Below are 18,513 nucleotides of genomic sequence, written 5' to 3'. Positions count from 1 at the left end.
CAAAAAAACAAAAACTCAACTGTTTCAGTCCAGAGTGGTAAAAGGTATTCGCACCCCAACTATTTCAGTCCAGAGTGGCATACCGTGTTGGAAACCATTTGCAAGAATAGCACACTGCACAGGGTATTTGAACCATTTGCTTTAGTGAAGAGTGCGAGCAGCTGCGGCAGGGTTTAGCAGGTGCTCGTATTAACAACATTACAATTCCCTATTTATATATTTACATATTTATACCTTCATAGTATACATCAACCTCCCAAATCCCCATTACACACAGTGTTTGATATCTCGACCCGAAACCAGTGGTGTGAGGGAGACCTTAATGTTCAGCGTTGCCATATCCAGATCATTTATTCAGCTTAGGGTAAACTTTTCGGACTGGAGGGGCTACAAATAGCATTAATAAACCCCTTCATTACGAGAGGCCTTTCTTAGGCTGAATAAAATCGTCTGGTAACAACATGAACGAAACTGGACGTAACCCCATCTCGAGGTAAATCCATTTTTTTTTTTTTTTTTTTTTTAAGTTACTTTTCGCTTTTTCACACGCAATTGTTCATACTGGCAGAAACTTTTCCACGACAGAGGTTAAGTTAAGCCGTAAATTTGGCTTAAGGTCGATATATGGTGTACTGAGACGGAGGGTGAAGAGGGCACTGTGTTGAGGGTGAAGAATCGTGGAGGAACCTCAAGAGGATCAAGGGAACAACTGTTAATGGTGAGGTGGGGAATATCAAGGAGGAATCCCAGATGGATGATAGACGACGTCAGTCAAGGGTGAGGTATGGATCAAGGAGTCCTACAAGGGTGAAGGAAGGCGTTTGTTGAAGCTGAGATGGACATAAGACGTCCCAGGAGAGTGAAGAGGGACGTCTATTGAGGGTGACGTGGGAAATTTCATGAAATTCCAGGTGAGCTAAGGATAAAGTCTACACTGACAGTGAAACTAGGCGGACTTCAATGAAGAGCTTAAGCCCTCCTCCGAGTAATGCCACTCGAGGTCTGCGCAAGGAGGTGTTGCAAGCCGCGGAGGCCAAGCATGAGGGTAAGGAGTAAGGTCAGTAGTGATGGCGATGTGTGGACCGCTGAGGCCAGAGCCGCACCCTCACACACCTGGCTCCCGGGGGCGTACTTGGTGCACTTGAACTGAAAGGCAAAGCATCAGTTGGTCAAGAGGGTCCAGGAAACACGGATCAATCAGGCAAAGTGAGTAGGTAAAGGTGATTTATTACCTGCAGTGATCCTGTAGATGATAACGACAATTTTGCATCACTGGATATTACAATATTAACAGCAATACTAGTATGTAATCAGGCAAAGGTGATTTATTACCTGCAGTGATCCAGTAGATGATAACGAAAATTTTATAACAGGATCTTACAATATTAACAGCAATAATATTATGTAATCGGGCAAAACTGATTTACTACCTGCAGTGATCCGTTAGATGATACCGACAATTCTATATCAAAGGATCTTATAATATTAACAGCAAAAATATTAGCAGAAACTATGGCTCAGGAGAGGACAGTCACTCCAAAAAGTTTCTCTATCCTTGTCATCAATGATTTTGTAATAAGTGTTGGTGCTTTTCTTTTACCAGCACACATCTTACAATCCAGAATGTATTTCATGCTATATAAAATATAATCTTTATGATGTCTGAATAAAAAATTGCCTACGCATACATGAAAAAGTACTGAAGAATATTTTTCAACATTTCACGCAATGTCAAAATGTAAAGACGAAAAAGCAAAAACACTTTTTGTAGTAACTGTACATGAACATCAGTATTATATTTAGCTGTTATGAATGGGACACAGTCTGGCTTAATTGACACTTCAGTAAATGGGGATAACTTGTTCAATTCAAAATACTGACTGGCAACAAAAATATTACAAACAAATAAACAAGCCATGAAACTAAACTGAGAGAAAACATGTATTGCTATACTTGTATAATTAATACAAATTCAGACACCTGAATCCCTTTCCTTGTTGAAAAACAATAACGAACAAAAACCTTATTCACATATTGTTGTTGTAATTTGGACACACAATTCTAACCTGAACCTATGACATGATGCATGACATGCTAAGATGCAGGTGTGCCTCGCTGTGGTGTCATGCAATTAGTGTTTTGGTGTCTTCAGGCAGGTACCACCACCACCAAAACAATCACACAAATTCTCGTTGATGGAAAAGACTTCGCAGCAATTCTTCCTTGGCAACTTATTTCAACAAACCACCAACTAATTTTTACCACAGATTTTATTTTAATGCAGTGTAAGGTCCAGATGCCGGCATAAACTTGTCCTTGTTCATCACTGGATTAGTGAGTAAGTTGTCTCAAATGAGGAACGGATGGGGCTCTGTACCTACACAGGGTTAACACATCACCCTCAGGACATCGACTTCATGTTACTTTAATCAACGTCAGACGCTATACTTCAGCTTAGGAGACCCTGTCATCCTAGTGGGGATAACGAAGGCTGTATAAGAAAAAAGTGACTCCTAAGATGAAAAAAATGGTCTGGAGACAACAAGAATACCCCTTTAAAAACTACGCCATTGCCATACAGGGTTTAATATTCCTTTGCATGTTATTAATATCAATACGGTTTCCATCAGAAGCATAAAAAATACTTTGCAGTGGATTTATCTGAGCTAAATAAAACTGTCTGTTGTTACCTGCAATAAATGATAGAATACAGTTCTTGATAAAAACGTCATTCAAAATAAATTAAACCTTTTATGGCATGGTGGGTGTCTCTTACACCAACACAATCATCTATCTGATGTTGGCCAAAAAAAAACTGTACAGTTAGAGACATAAGTTTGCCAACTATTCTGCAATTTGTACATTTCATTGCCGTCTGCAGGCCAACCTTCCTAATCTGAAGGAGGCTTGATATGTGTCTCAGACCACAGCTGTTCTCTGTGCATGATGCGTCAGGAGGGAAGGTAACAGCCATGCCTTGTATGTGTAGTAGACACAGCTCAATATTATGATACCTTTTGTTCTACTGTAATATCAGAAAGTTTAGTTGTACTTGTCAAAATAAATCGCCCAGGAAGAGGAGCTACGAAATCTAAGCCAGTGAGTACATGGTTCAGTGCCATGCAGATTCCTCCCTCACTTCACAGTTAAACATACAACAACAAAGTATTTTCCATTTTAATCATGTGCCACCAATTATTATACTCAACTTAGGAAGGACCTCTGGCTGTGAAGGGGTTAATGAAGGCTGCATCTAACCCATACAGTTCCAAAAGTCTCTCCTAAGCAGAATATAAGTGTCTGGAAACAGCACGAATTATAAAAAAAGACATACTCAGGCTGATGGGGTTAGTACAATTCCGCATGTTCACCTTCTAGTATGTATAACTGCCGTCAGGAATATCATTTATCTTTTTCGATAAACAACTGAAGAGATTCAGGAAGTAATGCTGAACGCACCAAAATCAAAACCGAGCAAATGAAAAATCTGCTGGGTTCTGAAGACCGCAGAACTGGGTTTCATAAGTCACCACTCACTATACTGTTATGAAGTGTATCAGTATTTATGTCCGCAACTGTACAGTACACTGATGATGCGGACAGCCACACCAAGGCACCAGACCACTGCCACCAACACTTTGGCACACAGCAAGCCACCAGACTCACTGTGACAGAACACAATGGCAACCCGGTGTGAGACGGCACTCTGTTAGTCTGGCCACTATGAGGGGATATAGGCCGTGGCAGGACACGGACTGAGGCAAAGGACAAGGACAAAAGCAGGGACATGGACCAAGGCAGAGAAGCTGTAAGCAGCAGTAGTGTTAACTGTGGACCAGCAGGAGTGGTAGTAGCAGATGCAGTAGTAGTAATGGGAGTAGTAGTAGCGGTAGCAGCAGCAGCAGTAATTTTAATGGGTTGCGGGGGAGGGTCAGACAAAGTTTACCTCAGCACCAATAGTTCTCTCTCATTCCAAGTAGTGCTCCTACAATCTCAACTTCTCTCCTGGTGTGTCTTGAGTCTCAGGTTTTCCCCAGGCAGCCTCTAGTCTGAACGTCTCTCCAGACAGCTCCAGAGCATCAACGTCTCTCCAGACAGCTCCAGTGCATCAACTTCTCTCCAGACAGCTCCAGAGCATTAACTTCTCTCCACACAGCTCCAGAGCATCAATTTCTCTCCACACAGCTCCAGAGCATCAACTTCTCTCCAAACAGCTCCAGAGCATCAACTTCTCTCCACACAGCTCCGGAGCATCAACTTCTCTCCAGACAGCCTCAAAAGCCTCAGTTTACTAACATACAGCTTCTAGAGTTTTAACATCTCTCCAGACAACTTCAAGAGGCTGAACTTCTCTTCAGGCATCAAGAGTCTGAACTTACCTTCAGACAGCTTCAAATCCCGAACCTCTCTCCAGAAGGCTTTCACAAACTCATTCACTCCAGACAGCCTCCAGAATCTTCACTTCTCTCCAGGCAGTTTCCAGAGCATTAACCTGTCTGCAGACAACCTCCACAGCTTCAATTCCTTTCCAGGTAATGGCCATCAAGTCTCAGGTTTCTTGAGGCAGGAATTATGCCATGTGTCCTCCTCTCACATGAAAACTGATGTACTGAGGTATTTCTCAGTTCCAGCAAGGCGTTGTATGAAGAACTTTCTTCTTGCCCAGGTATTTGGGTCAAACGAACACAAGAAGACTTGGTTTTATTACACCAGAAGTTTCAAAGCTGAGAAACAGTGCAAAAGGAAAATCAAATATTCATAGCACACTGGAACCACACTCTTCCCAAGCTGATGATCTTGGTAACTATCTTCCAGTAATTATGGTTACAAAGTCCAATCTTGCAGAGTTAAGTACTGTATCATAAAACGAGCATCACTGCAAGTATGGCTAACACTGTGGTGGCAATTCCTGTATGGAAACTGGAATCACATCTGGTACAGCCATTGCTTGATTCCACTTCCAGCTTTGATTTAGGAGTTCCAGCTGTAATTCTTGTGGTCTGGGTGGAAACGTCGTCATCTTCTATTTGCTGCAGTTGTGTATTGTTTGAAGACATTTTTGCTTCCTCAGCAAAAGTAACATTCTTCAATATCCCTTTCGTGTGTGCTGGTTTGCCAGAGTAATTTTTCATCTTTCCCTGGGTAAAATTCCTCTTGTTTTTTGGGACTACAGTTTTGGGCTTAAGATCCTCAGTCATATCAGTCTGGTTGGTATGAGCAGGAACTTCTGAAAATCTTATTCCTGGCTCATTTACATGACTTGCTGAAACGTTCCGACTGTTTCCATGATTATTGTAAGACTGAATGTAATTTAAGTTGTCAGAAATGTTTCTGTTCTCATATGCTGAACTGGGCTGTACTTCTGTTGATGAATCTTCGTGAGCAAATGACTGAGATTTGTTAGCAACAGAGGACGAAAACATACTGTCTTTACTCTGAGAAGTTTCCAGCACCGTCTGGTTAGAAATTAAATTTTCATAACTCACTGGCAACTCGGATCCCTCAGCTTCAACAGAGGGAACCTTGTTTCCAGTTAATGCAATATCACTTTCCACTAAAGTCTGACTAGATAACTGCTCCTTTGGAATGCTGGTTTTTGGATCAATCAGTCGAAGAAAATCAGTTTCCAAAATATCCACCACCATCGGGACAAAGGTAACAGAGAGGCCGGCATCATCCTGGTGTTGCCAGTGGTTGACAGTGTTAGGGACGGATGTTGGAGGGGGAAACACTGCCTCCATCACCTCCTCCTGCAGGCGCCTCTGCAGCCACAAGTTGACCATATCCACTGGTGAGGGAGTGACACCATCCCTTGCAGTTCCTAAACTGGCTCTTTGATTTTGATGTCCTTCTTCGTGAGTGTTTCTAAGATTTATTTCTGTAGTATCAGGCATGTTATATCCATTGTTTTCCCTCATAATGTGTTGCCGAGCATACTGTTCTTCTGTATCTGAAGCAACAGAAGAGATATAATTCTTCAACTTCACTAACTCTTGCTTGTCATCTGCTAAGCTGTCAGCATGTGGAGCAACATCAACATCTCTGACAGAAGTTTGAAGCTGAGTTTCTTTAGTTTCATGAATGATGGATAAATGCTTACTGCTTAGATTCTCTGTGTGGTTACTTACATGTGAATTAGTTTGTGAAGCATTGTTGTTCCAAGTAGTACCATTTAGTGGTGGTATAGTGGTGCCTAAAGGTGAGGGTCTACCACTCCTGGTAACCACAAATGTTCGCCCTATTATAATGTCCTGAGAATCCTTGTGGCCTTTGCCTATGCCCCTGAGCCTGTTCCTGTGAATGGGTCTCCTGCCTATGACGTCACCTCTCCTCGTCACACCAATGGGTCTCTTCCTCCTCAGAGTCCTTCGTCGTGTCCAATGTCGTCGGGTACCATGGCGTTTATTAGGTGAGCCAACCCTACCAACACGCCTCGAGGTATGCACCTCTGGTATACCTGATGTTTTTGCCATGATAGGGACTTCTGTCGTGGGCGGTTGTGTGACTTGCCAATCTGTTCCTTCTGTGAGTGAAGGTTGATCATCACCTAATCCCTCAGTGAGGCCTTTTGAAATCTGGGGCACTCCTGTTGTGGACTCACCGAAAAAATGTGGCTTTGAAGTATACCCGCCATACTGTTGACCAAAAGCACGTGTTTGCTGCAGTGGTGTCACACCCAAGCCACCATTTTTGATGGATGGCCTCCTTCTGTACGGCTGTCTTCCCCTTGGACCTTTTCTGTGTACAGGTATTCGTCTTTCACTGCCACTGCTGGTGTCAGGCTCAGTTTTATTTAATGGTGGTACTGAAAGTGTTCCATTACGTTTATATGGTGGTGTGTCACGTGATGCTGGTGCTCCTCGATCATGTGGTCTTCTTAAGCGTCTTCTGGAGTGTCTGAACCTCTGTCGGTGTCTAACGTTTGGTGAGTGTGAGGGACAGAGAGTGGGTGCTGCTGGGTGTGTTGGGGGAGATGGCAAAACAGAAGCCACATCCTCTGTTGTATTCCTGGATGAAATGCTGCAATGGGAACTTTTTCGACGATGGGAGAACCTTGGTCCACCTCGCCTGTATCCTGTCCTATCAAAAGATGGTTGGTTTCTGTGGCGCGGGAAATTTACAGAGGCAGACTGCTTGTGACTGCTGTTGGATAATGAAGTTGTAGTAGAATTAAAAATGGACTGCATAGAGTTTGTACTTACCAGGGATTGGTTAAATTTGCTGCTTGATGCTGATGATGAATTCCTATTCACAGACTGTGGCATTCTGTGAGACAGTCTACTTACATAGTGTTGTTCATGGCCTTCATGCTCGTGCTCTATTGCTAAAGAGTCAGAATAATTCACTGACGGATGAACTATAGTTTCCATATATGCACTGGGTGATGTTTCATTTCTTACATGCAGTGAACGTGCTTTGAACAGATCAGGATTAGTGTTGGTTATTAAGCTTTGGACACCATACAACTGTACCGATGATGAGCTGAGCTTCACTGTAACTTCACTTGAGTCACTACCATCTGTGGAGTTAGTCACTGTACTATTATTATCCAGCACTCTCGTGGGGAAAGTCAGAGTGACATTTTCTCGGTGTGTTTGTGAAGATCCAGGTGGTGGAGTGCCGAGTCCCACAGCCGTTTCCTGAGTTAAAGTTCCCGCACTGAGTGGTGGGACGCTTGGGTCCCAACCAGACCAAACTCCTCCACTTCTGGCACTGACTGGGGAGGAAAATATAAGACCCCCACCCTCACGTTCTTCTGTGAGTGAATCTATATCTCCTCTTTCCTCTGGGTATACAAGCTTGTCCAAACTCGTGCTTGTCATCTCACTGCTTGCACTGGAATTGAGTCTTCTTCTGTGGTGTTGGTGAGTGCTGGTCTGGGTGGTGGTGGTGGTGGAAAGCTCTCTGGGGCATGTGTGCAATGAATACGTAAAATCTGGACAAAGATCCTGCAACACAGAATAACACATCTAGAGCCTAGCCACAGTAAGACCTCATTGTATGTCGCCTTCTTTAACGATACATATACATGGCTAAGTTACCAGAATGAAACAGTCTCGCCTATATTCCATTCAATCAGATGATTTATAATCAGTATATTCTTGCTATCTCCAGACGATTTTATTAAACTTAGGGGAAACTTTTGAAACTCTTCTAACCTGAATAAAATCGTCTGGAGACAGCAACAAGAAAACAGAGAAGACGTCATGGGACTGAATGGGATATTTATGATTCTAATTTTGTGGTAGTGTGGGGCACAGCATAGTGTTGTGTCTCTTACCTTGCTGTCCTAAGGGGTGGCATGGCAGGAGAAAACACAACAACAGTTATTAGTGTCATTAAGGCTAATTACCCCAGCAACACTGAAAGCTGCAATGATGGTGAAGGAAGTAGCCTACCTTACTCCTAATTACGGTATTTTAGACATGATATATACTAGCAAGTTTTAGCTCATTATATAAGACATGCAATAAGACGTTTCCAGGGAATAGTTTATCACTGTTTAATAACTTGCCCTTGAGAGATTATCGTTTTTGTTGTCACAGTCACAGCTGCTTAACCCCAGTATGTCTGACCGAGCAAACCCATCGACCACAGACAAGCAACTGTTTCTGTGGGGCCGTCCTACAGGTACAGTACAGTACACACACCACACAGGGATCCGGCGCCCCCGTGTGGCAGACAGCGCCTCATCAGGATCGGACTAGGGTCCTTCACACGGAGAGGTGCAGGGAAATATGATGTTTGACTCCCGGGTGGACGCCGCAGCTGTTTAGCTACAACCAGGGTGCATAGCGACACCACGTGTAGGTTCCTCGTCAGCGCCAGAGGTAATCATAAAATTACTACGCACTTTCTCAACACATAACATACACCAGTACTAGTTCTCTGGCAGCACAATATTAAATGTTTCATGACTCCAGCATCCATAACCTATTCTGTTTCATTACCACATCAGACAAATAATTATTATCAATTCCCTAACCAGAATTTCCGACGAGATGGTATGAGATAAAATAGAGAGAGAGAGAGAGAGAGAGAGAGAGAGAAATGACACAAAGACAAGAAAGAGTTGAAGGTAAAAAATATATATATATATATATGATTATAGTTCTACCGACAGTAAGTTACATCCAGGCCACTCCCCCACTCAACACAGCCACACACACACGTCCTACTATAGTTCTTTCACCTTAACTTGGCCCAGATTTTCCTCGTTTTTTCCATTTATTTCACGCAGCTCAGTGCCAAAAAAGAGAGTACTACGGTTCTACATCCATTCCATGACACTTTTTCGTGACTAGTGCTCTGTTTTTGTATTAATCTACCGTTACAACTCAGCATTCAAGATGGAGAGATGGCAGATTTAGGTCTAGTTACAGTAAAATGAATATAAGTTTTGTCCTACTGACAAACACCACACTGTAAAGACTCCATCTGACCCAGCAAAGAAATCCTCACAACCCACCCACCCACCTCTACACACCTCTGTCTAACAAATGGTATAATAGACCCCTACATCTATCCTCACAACCCACCCACCCACCTCTACACACCTCTGTCTAACAAAGGGTATAATAGACCCCTACATCTATCCTCACAACCCACCCACCCACCTCTACACACCTCTGTCTAACAAAGGGTATAATAGACCCCTACACCTATCCTCACAACCCACCCACCCACCTCTACACACCTCTGTCTAACAAAGGGTATAATAGACCCCTACATCTATCCTCACAACCCACCCACCCACCTCTACACACCTCTGTCTAACAAAGGGTATAATAGACCCCTACATCTATCCTCACAACCCACCCACCCATCTCTACACACCTCTGTCTAACAAAGGGTATAATAGACCCCTACATCTATCCTCACAACCCACCCACCCACCTCTACACACCTCTGTCTAACAAAGGGTAAAGTCATAAGGGAGTCAGGAGGAGGGCAGGACAGAAACAAGACACAGACAGTGAAACAGAAGACAGATGATGTAGACAGTGGTATGGTGTAGGTTTGGTTATTTGACTGTTGCCAATAAGGCCTTAGCTTGTGAGCCTCCACCCAACAAACTCACTGGCAGTCAGTGGGGCTCGAACCCACCACTCAGAGTCCTCCACATGTGGACCCAGCACTATACCGACCCAGCCACCGAGTCGTCCCTACCTGTGTCTTTCTTACTCCCAACTCCTCCCCATCTCACCCTGAACCAACCTACCAACAAACCTTCCTCCCCTACTCTCTCTCTCTCTCTCCTCAAGCCAGCATCTCAACCAGCCTCATACAAACTTGCCTAACGTTGTCTTTAGCAAATATAATGTGGATGAAGGCCAAAGCTCTCAAAAGGCAGGCACAACTCCCTGACTCTCTCTCAACTCTGGCCTACTTCCTAAAAGTTTAGTTGAGTATACTGTGGTATGGGGAATGTGTGTGTGTGTGTGTGTGTGTGTGTGTGTGTGTGTGTGTGTAGGAGATTAATGTAATAATAAGAAAGAAGCGAGGCTGGCATCCTGCAAGACGATCCATCTAAGGCACGTTGAACAAAGAAATAAAAAAATCCAGATCCTTACATTTGGAGATGCCTGGACACACTGCTGGCCCCAACTAAGGCTGTGGCGAGGCAAGGTGCAGAAAACCAGGAAAGGAAAGCACGAAAGAGGGAAAACTATCCATTGCACGCCGAGTATGATGGAACTGACACTAATACAAATATAAATCATCATCATCATCATCATCACCTTATTTTCCCCACCTAGGTATTAACCCCTTCAATCCACGTACATTAATCACTTGACGCCAGCTATCTCCTGACATTGTTACCCAGGTTGAGATTCTTTTTCTGAACTGGATACATCAGATCCACACTTCATTATCCCCTTCACTAACAGGGACTCTCCTACGCTAAATGTAATTGTTTAAAAAACAGCAAGAATACGAGAAAAAATATGTCAACGCAATCAAATGGTAAAAAAAAAAAAAAAAAAAAAAAATTAGTGGGAGGGGGTATATGGCAGAAAAATTTCAATATCCCATAAGCACTAATAAAAGAGAGGGTCAGACTCGTATTTGGCAGAAAACTTAAAATTCACTACAGGCACTAAAATGAAGGTTGGTGGGGTATATTTGACAGAAAACCATGGCCATATTTAAAAAGGAATCCATATACAGAATACTGACATATATAAAGGTGGGAAGGGCTACTTGACAGGAAATTTTAAACAGACTACTGGCACTAGAGAGAGAGAGAGAGAGAGAGAGAGAGAGAGAAGGGGGGGGACTACTTCACGGGAGACTTTAAACAGACTATTGGCACGAGAGAGAGAGAGAGAGAGAGAGAGAGAGAGAGAGAGAGAGAGAGAGAGAGAGAGAGAGAGAGAGGGAGAGAGAGAGAGAGAGAGAGAGAGAGAGAGTAGGTAGGGTGCATTTATCAGGTAAGTCACAGCACACAGTCAGCACACACCTGTACAATGGGTCCAGCCATACGGTCCAGGAATTCCTTAGTGAAGAGCGCTGTTTCGTTGCCACACGTCTCGTACACAACGCGTTCTGAACACTGCAGGTATTCTTGGAACGAACTGGCAGAGAGAAAAGAAAGGTAGTGTAGGGAGTTTAATGGGGGTGTATCTCTCTCTCACTCTCTCTCTCTCTCTCTCTCACACACACACACACACACACACACACACACACACACACACACACCATGTACTGCCACACCACATACTATCACACATCACACTGCCACCCTTCACGCTGCCACACGTTCATACTGCTACACCTGCCATTTGAACACATGTTTTTCTCACACTGTAACACACCACACACCACAAACTTCATACCACACAATTAACCACTACCACAGTACTCCACACACCATTACAGTACCTCACACCACACTATTTTCACCCTGTCACACACCACATACTTCACACCGCACACTACTACAGTATTCCACTCCACACTCCACTTTCAGTACTCCACACTTTAACATTTTTTTTCACTCTGCCACACACTACACACTACTACAGCATTCCTCTCCACACTCGACAATTTTTTTTGTTTTCTTTTCTTTTTTTTTGCGAGGAAGAAGGAACCAGAGGCCGCGAGCCCGCAATTATTGTTTCTTTCAAGAGAAAAACAAAATACAAGAGAGAACCAAATTCAAGATCCGATCATTTCGAGATGCCTGGACACACTGTGTTTGAAAGACTGGAGATCACAGGAAGCAGGAAATACAGAGGGAGACAGTTCTAGAGTTGACCTGTTGCATAAATGAAAGACTGGGAGTAACGGTTAACTCTTGCATTAGAGAGTTGGACAGAGAAGGGATGAGAGTTTGCTGCCAGACGGGTGCTACGCGCCCGTCGTAGAGGTGGAGGAATGCAAGCAGACAGTTCAGAGGAGCAGTGACCATTAAAGTAGCGACAGAAAAGAGATAAAGATGCAACAGTGCGACGAAGAGACAGTGGTTGAAGGGAGTCAATAAGAGGAGGAGAGTTAATGAGACGAAAATCCTTTGACTCCACCCTATTGAGAAGAGGTGTATGTGCTCTACCCCACCCCACACCACACTACTCCACACCACACACACCATTTGCACCAAACCACACCTCACACCACCGCAGTACAAAAAAAAAAAAAAAAAATGCATAGAACAGATAACAGACTAATTCTGACTCATTATTATAATAAAAATGGAACACATATCTGAATCAACATGGAAATACGATTGTTGAAGCAAATCTAGTGAACCAAACTGAGTGTCAGACAACCCACCAGCACAGGATGATGACATTCCTGTTCTTCTCCACCTCAGTGAGGTGGACATCAGCTTCGTTGATGTGGTTGAGTCCCGCCGTCTTGGTGTGGTAGGTGACGGAACACACGTTGTATTTGGGGTTCACCTGACGCATGCACGGCGCGTGACGAACGTACTCTGGCAAGGAGGAACAAACAGAAGGTCTAAGATACGTTTATATACCTACTGACTATACAAGGATTGTTATTATAACGCTCTCGGGCTCCTATGACTTACTCCTGCCATATACGTCAGGCATCAGCTGGAATGAATTAATAGACTTGTCCCGTTCATAAGAGGGTTCATGTTAACCTTTTCATGATGGGTACAACTCTAGTACTCTATTCTCTGTCTTGGTGTGGTAGGTCAGTGAACACACGTTGTACAGTAACTGGGGTTCAGTGTGACCAACATACTCTGGAAAGGAGAGGAGGACGACGAAGGCTTACAGTCCTGCCTCTCGACTCCTTACCGCTGATTACACCTGAAATAGCGACCTACATTATACATTCGACGGCTGCGTGGTGTGATCTGGGGAGAGACTGTTCGCAAAAAAACAAAACTCTCTCTCTCTCTCTCTCTCCAACCAGTGTTGTCCATCACTGGTATCCTATGCACTGCACTGATGAATCCAATCTGCATACTGCATGGCCATGAAATAGTTAGGTGGCGAGGTATACGCTCACAGCAGGGCGGGGAGGGAAGGGAAGGGGAGGCGTTGAGAGGAAACAGTACTATGAAGTATAGTACAGCAAAGTACAGTAGAGTAGAACAGAGTAGGTAGGGTAGGGTAGGGTAGGGTAGGGTAGGGTAGAGTAGGGTAGGGTAGGGTAGGGTAGGGTAGGGTAGGGTAGGGTTGGGGAGGGGAGGGGAGGGGAGGGGAGGGGAGAAAATGTAAGGTAAGGTAAGATAAAGTAAGGCAGGGCAGGCCAGGATAGGGTATGATGGGGTTGGGTATGACAGGGTGAGACAGGAGAGGAAAGCAATGAAAAGGATTGGACAAACAGGAAGAGAGGAGGAAATGAGAGGAGGGTGGGCAAGGGAAGGGAAGAGTAGAGTAAAGGAGGAGAGAAGATATAAAATTAGACAAGGGAAAAGAGGAAAAGGCAAAGTAAAAGAAGGGTAAGGAAAAGAAAGGAAAGGAATGGAAAGGAAACAGAACGGAGGAGAAATGAAGAGCCTGGAAGGTAATGGACTCCCTGAACCCCTCCCCCCCTCTTACCCCCTCACAATGCCCCTCATCTTATTCCTCCTTTCCTCTCCCTTCCCCTTCTAAACGCCACTTTCATCCCTCCGCTTCTGAACCTCTTTTTCTCTCCTAGGGCCTCCCCTTTCCAGCTCTTAATTATTTCTTCATCTTCTGACCCCTCTCCCCTCCCTCTCTAGAAGTTCTGAACTCCCCCTTTCTCTTCCCCTTATTTGTTACTTCTCATTATCCCTCACCACCCCTTTCTGACCCCTTTTTGAACCCCCTTAGTCCCTCCTAAAACCCTTCCCCTCTTATCTTCCCCCTCACAATCTCCTCCTCTCTCCTCTAACCTGCTCCGTGGAGTCTTTCCCTCTCTTAATCAACCTCCCCAGTGCCATTCTGCACCCCTCCCAGCCCCCCACCCTCATCCACTCCTCACACCCACTACACTGCCCCTCATCAGTCACCCCACAAGACCCCTCTTCGTCCCCTCTCCCCCATCTTGCACCCCTCTTTCCATCCCCTTCCCTCCTTCCCACCATCTCTCCCTCCCCCCTCTGATTCCCCTCTCCCTTCTACACTACGTCTCTTTTCTCTTTTTCCATCTTACTACCTCTACCCCTCCCCCATTCTCCTCCCCCTTCCCCAACTCCTCCCCCTCCCCCTTTCTCTTTTCCCTCCTCATTTTCCTCCTTCTCTTCCCCGTCCCCTCTCCCCCCCTTTCTCTTCCCCTTCCATCTCCCCTCCGCTGCCCATTTTTCTTCACCCTCCATCTCCCCCCCCCCGCTCCCCATTTCTCTTCCCCTTCCATCTCCCACTCCGCTCCTCCTTCCTCTTCCCCCTCCCTTACCTTCCACGTACAGTACCTTCTCTCTCTCTCCCTGCCTCCTTTCCCTCTCTCTTCCCCCCCACTCCATCCCCTCACATTCTCCTTTTCCTTTCCCTCCCCCTCCCTCTCCCAATCTCATCCTTCCTTCTCCTCTCCCCTCCCCATCCCACTTCACCTCAACCACTACTAACACCCACTGTTCCACTGCCTTGTCACCCGTCAGTCACCTGGTACAACTGAAGTGCTCTGAAGCACAGTAGTGAAGCCTCGAGACACACAAACGAAACAAACTTAAAACTGACACTCTTAAGCTTCGTTAGCGCTCACGGCCGCCAAGTCATCGCTCAGGGAATGTACAGTCAAATATTTCAGTCCATTTGCCTCCTCCCTCGTCCTTCTCATCGCTGGATTCATAAACGCTTGAAGGTGACGTAGTGGATTGAGGTGCATATTATCATTCTTCTGTGGGGAATGATGTGCACCTTTGTACACTACGTATCATTCAGACATCTATGAATTCAGCAATGACATACGCGGGAGAGGTGAAGGGATTTTTGTATCTGACTGTACCACTTGTTTTTGGCCAACTGTCGAGCCAATAACCCCGGGGCCGTAAAGCTGAACCCCATACTGTCGGATGTAACCGTTTGGCGCCGCACAGTCACCCCGTCCATCTCCCCAGTCCAGGCAAATTGACCAATTCTGCCACCGCCATAATTTGTTGTTCATTATTTTTCGCTTATGAAAACGTAACTCAGTTTGCCAAAGTAAAAAAACGGAAATTTGAATTCACTCTGCACAGCCGCGCACATTCCGAGCTGGACGATACATTTTCACGGCTGTACGAAGAAAGAAATTGGGTGTTGATTTTTATTATGCCGGCCTATATCAATATTGGCGGAGCTGCAGTGTGGTTTTATGCCCACCAGGGACGGGAGGGGGAGGGGGTTGGCATGTGTGTGTGGGGGGGGTGAAGAAAGAAAGGAGGGACAGGAGGGGAGGGATATAAGAGAGGCGGAGGAAGAAAGCATGTACAACACATGCACTGATGTGAAGTGCGTGTAGGAGGAAAGAAAAGTGAAAGAAAACAACTGAGCACTGACAGAAAAGTAAGCGGGGGGAAGGGAGGCTTGGTATGACTGAGGGTAAGAAGTTGGAGAGAGGGTGTTGTTAGGGGTGAGAGACGAGAGAAAGGAAGAGAGATGAGGAAAAGAACACATTACTAAGCATCAAGGTATAAGGCCAGACCAAGAGAACGAAAAGAGGGGGGAGGGGAGGTAGGGATCACATCTAGTGGGTGAGGGATGAGGGAGGGAGGGGTATTGGTGAGGTGTGAGGTGGGCAGGATGGGAAGGATACTTACCTGAACATATCAGGAAAACAAAGGAGAGAGAAAGAAGGCATATAAGGTGCGATTTGACGTACAGAAAGGGAGGCAAGGAGAGAGGGTACATAGCATGCTTTGTATACCTAAAAAGCCAGGGATGTGTGTGTGTGGAGGGGGAGGGGGAGCCGAGGAGTATACAAAAATGAATACCTGTCTACTACACAAAAGTCATTAAGGCAGACAATCATATTCAGTTCACATACAGTAAGTGTACAATGAGGTGGTGGGAGATGATCACATAACTGACCACTGAAGCTGAGACGAGGGGACGGTGAACCTACCTGCACTTAAGCTGTTAAGGGCCATATTCTGTGTCGCAAGAGACTTCGTAGCACAGCTTCTTCAGCAATTTATTTTGCATAATACACATTAACGTAAGCTGGAACATTCTCTGGTATAATATTTTTGTTTTAATACCGTCATTAGTTTCCATCAATAGCATATAATAGGATATTAAGATGTAATGTCCAGAATAAATCGCTAAGGACAATACATTACAAACTTTCCAAGGCCACTAACAATACAAGACATACACAAAGTAGTCTCAGTACAGACAATTAACCTTCAATGTGATGACGTAGTTTTTGTTTTATTCTGGCTTCCTCCAGACGATTTCACTCCAATGTGCGAATACCTGGTGCAGTACAGGTGTTGTAGTACTGTAATAGTAGTACCTGCAACCCCAGGCTTATATGAACCTGCACCTGGTGTGAATACCTGGTGCAGTACAGGTGTTGTAGTAACAGTAGTACCTGCAACCGCAGGCTTATGTGAACCTGCACCTGGTGGACTGCAGGCCCAGGTTGACATTCCTCCACAGGACATTATCCGTCTTTTGGGGGATGGGGAGGGGACTGAGGGATGGTTATAAAACTAGCCAGTCCCACCACCTGGTTATATCGGTGCCACCACCTGAAGGCGTCCCTCTCCAGCACCAAAGCAGTAAGTGAAGGCGATTATTAACTTTTCTCACTGGAAAAGTGTGTCCAGGATAAAACACTATCGCCTGGTGGTGGCCAGAATAACAAAGGAAATACGTCACCGAACTGATGGGGTTAAGACCAGGGTGACCAGTGGCTCGACTCTCTGGGGCATTTGGTGAGTAATAATTCCCAACCATCTCTCTTATACTCTTTTTACTCTACCTTGGCATGAAATTGCCATCATTCCATCTTGAATGTTGAGCTGTTACAATAGAGTTGCACTAGAATATGATGCTAGTCACCAAAGAAGTACTACGGAAAGGATGTAGAATCACAGCATTATCTTTTTCCGCCTCTCAGCTACAAGAAATATGCTACAAGACGACAAAAATCTGGCCCAAGTGAAATGACTAGTCAAATCCTTAGTAGCCAGGTCCAGTTACTGCGCAGTAACCCATTAGACCACCAGGCGTGCAGTTGCCACAATGCCCGTCATTAATGTGGTGTCAGTGAGGCAATATCCAACCCCGTGACAATAACCAGGCCAGATATTACCACGCTGGCTGGGCTGGTAATAGCCCCAGCATCGTATACTGTACAACATATAGCCCAGTGTTACCCTTACCATACCACACTTCCTAACACTTATTTTTACCGAGTTATTTTGCATATTACACTTTATAAGTCTCTTGTATGCTATGATTATCTTCCTATTGTCCAAACAGTTTGCATCACTAATATATAAGAGAATTCTGAGGTGTAATAAGCAAAATAAATTGCTTAGGAAGAGGTGTTACGAACGTTCCCAAGGGAACGAGATTACCACCCAGTTTCTTTGCCTTCTTCAACCTGAAACTCCCATTCCTCCAGCCCAAACTTTGCCCTGGCATCACCTTCTACCACCACAATGCTGTCCTTAAATAAACTCTTCCACTATCCATCTTCCATCTTCCTATCTATGTATCACCAGATATTCCAATTCCATTAGGGAAGGCCACAAACGAATCGCCTCCGTATCACTTTGTCAACTACCATATGACTACCCTCTCTCCAACACACATCTCCTCTCACATTACCTCGCCACCGCATCCCTCCATCTCACTCGGTCTCCCCCTCCCCCCTACGACTCATTCACACACTCTCCTAGTCAGTCTCTCATTTCCCATCCTCTCCACATGGCTAAACAATCTCAAAGTTCTCCCAACGCTTTCAATCACATTCACATCAACTCCACAACGCTCCTTCACTTCCCCATAAGTCTGTTTCCACGTAACCCCCATGTTCCTCTCTCCACTGCTCTCGTTTATACCATAACTGACCTAAGAAAAAAAAAATAGTAAAACCAATCAGCCCATAATTCGACCACGAATAATTATCCTCCACTTC

General features: G+C 44.8%; 1 protein-coding gene across 1 annotated transcript; it reads right to left on the bottom strand.

The window, feature by feature from the left end:
• Positions 1–568: 568 nt before the first annotated feature.
• LOC145416641 (uncharacterized) lies at positions 569–11,796 on the bottom strand. Its single transcript, XM_080285576.1, has 3 exons — positions 11,741–11,796; positions 11,465–11,579; positions 569–1,146 (listed from the first exon to the last, which is right to left on the bottom strand). Exons 1-3 carry the CDS (start codon positions 11,794–11,796, stop codon positions 970–972), a joined length of 348 nt encoding a protein of 115 aa, XP_080141702.1. The 3' UTR covers positions 569–969.
• Between the last annotated feature and the right edge of the window lie 6,717 nt (positions 11,797–18,513).

This window comes from Coenobita brevimanus, chromosome 107 (genome assembly GCF_032717465.1).
Source record: "Coenobita brevimanus isolate Jiangsu-jjx chromosome 107, ASM3271746v2, whole genome shotgun sequence".
Taxonomy (NCBI): domain Eukaryota; kingdom Metazoa; phylum Arthropoda; class Malacostraca; order Decapoda; family Coenobitidae; genus Coenobita; species Coenobita brevimanus.
Note: the sequence above shows the minus strand (reverse complement) of the source record. Positions and strands in the feature narration are given on the sequence as shown.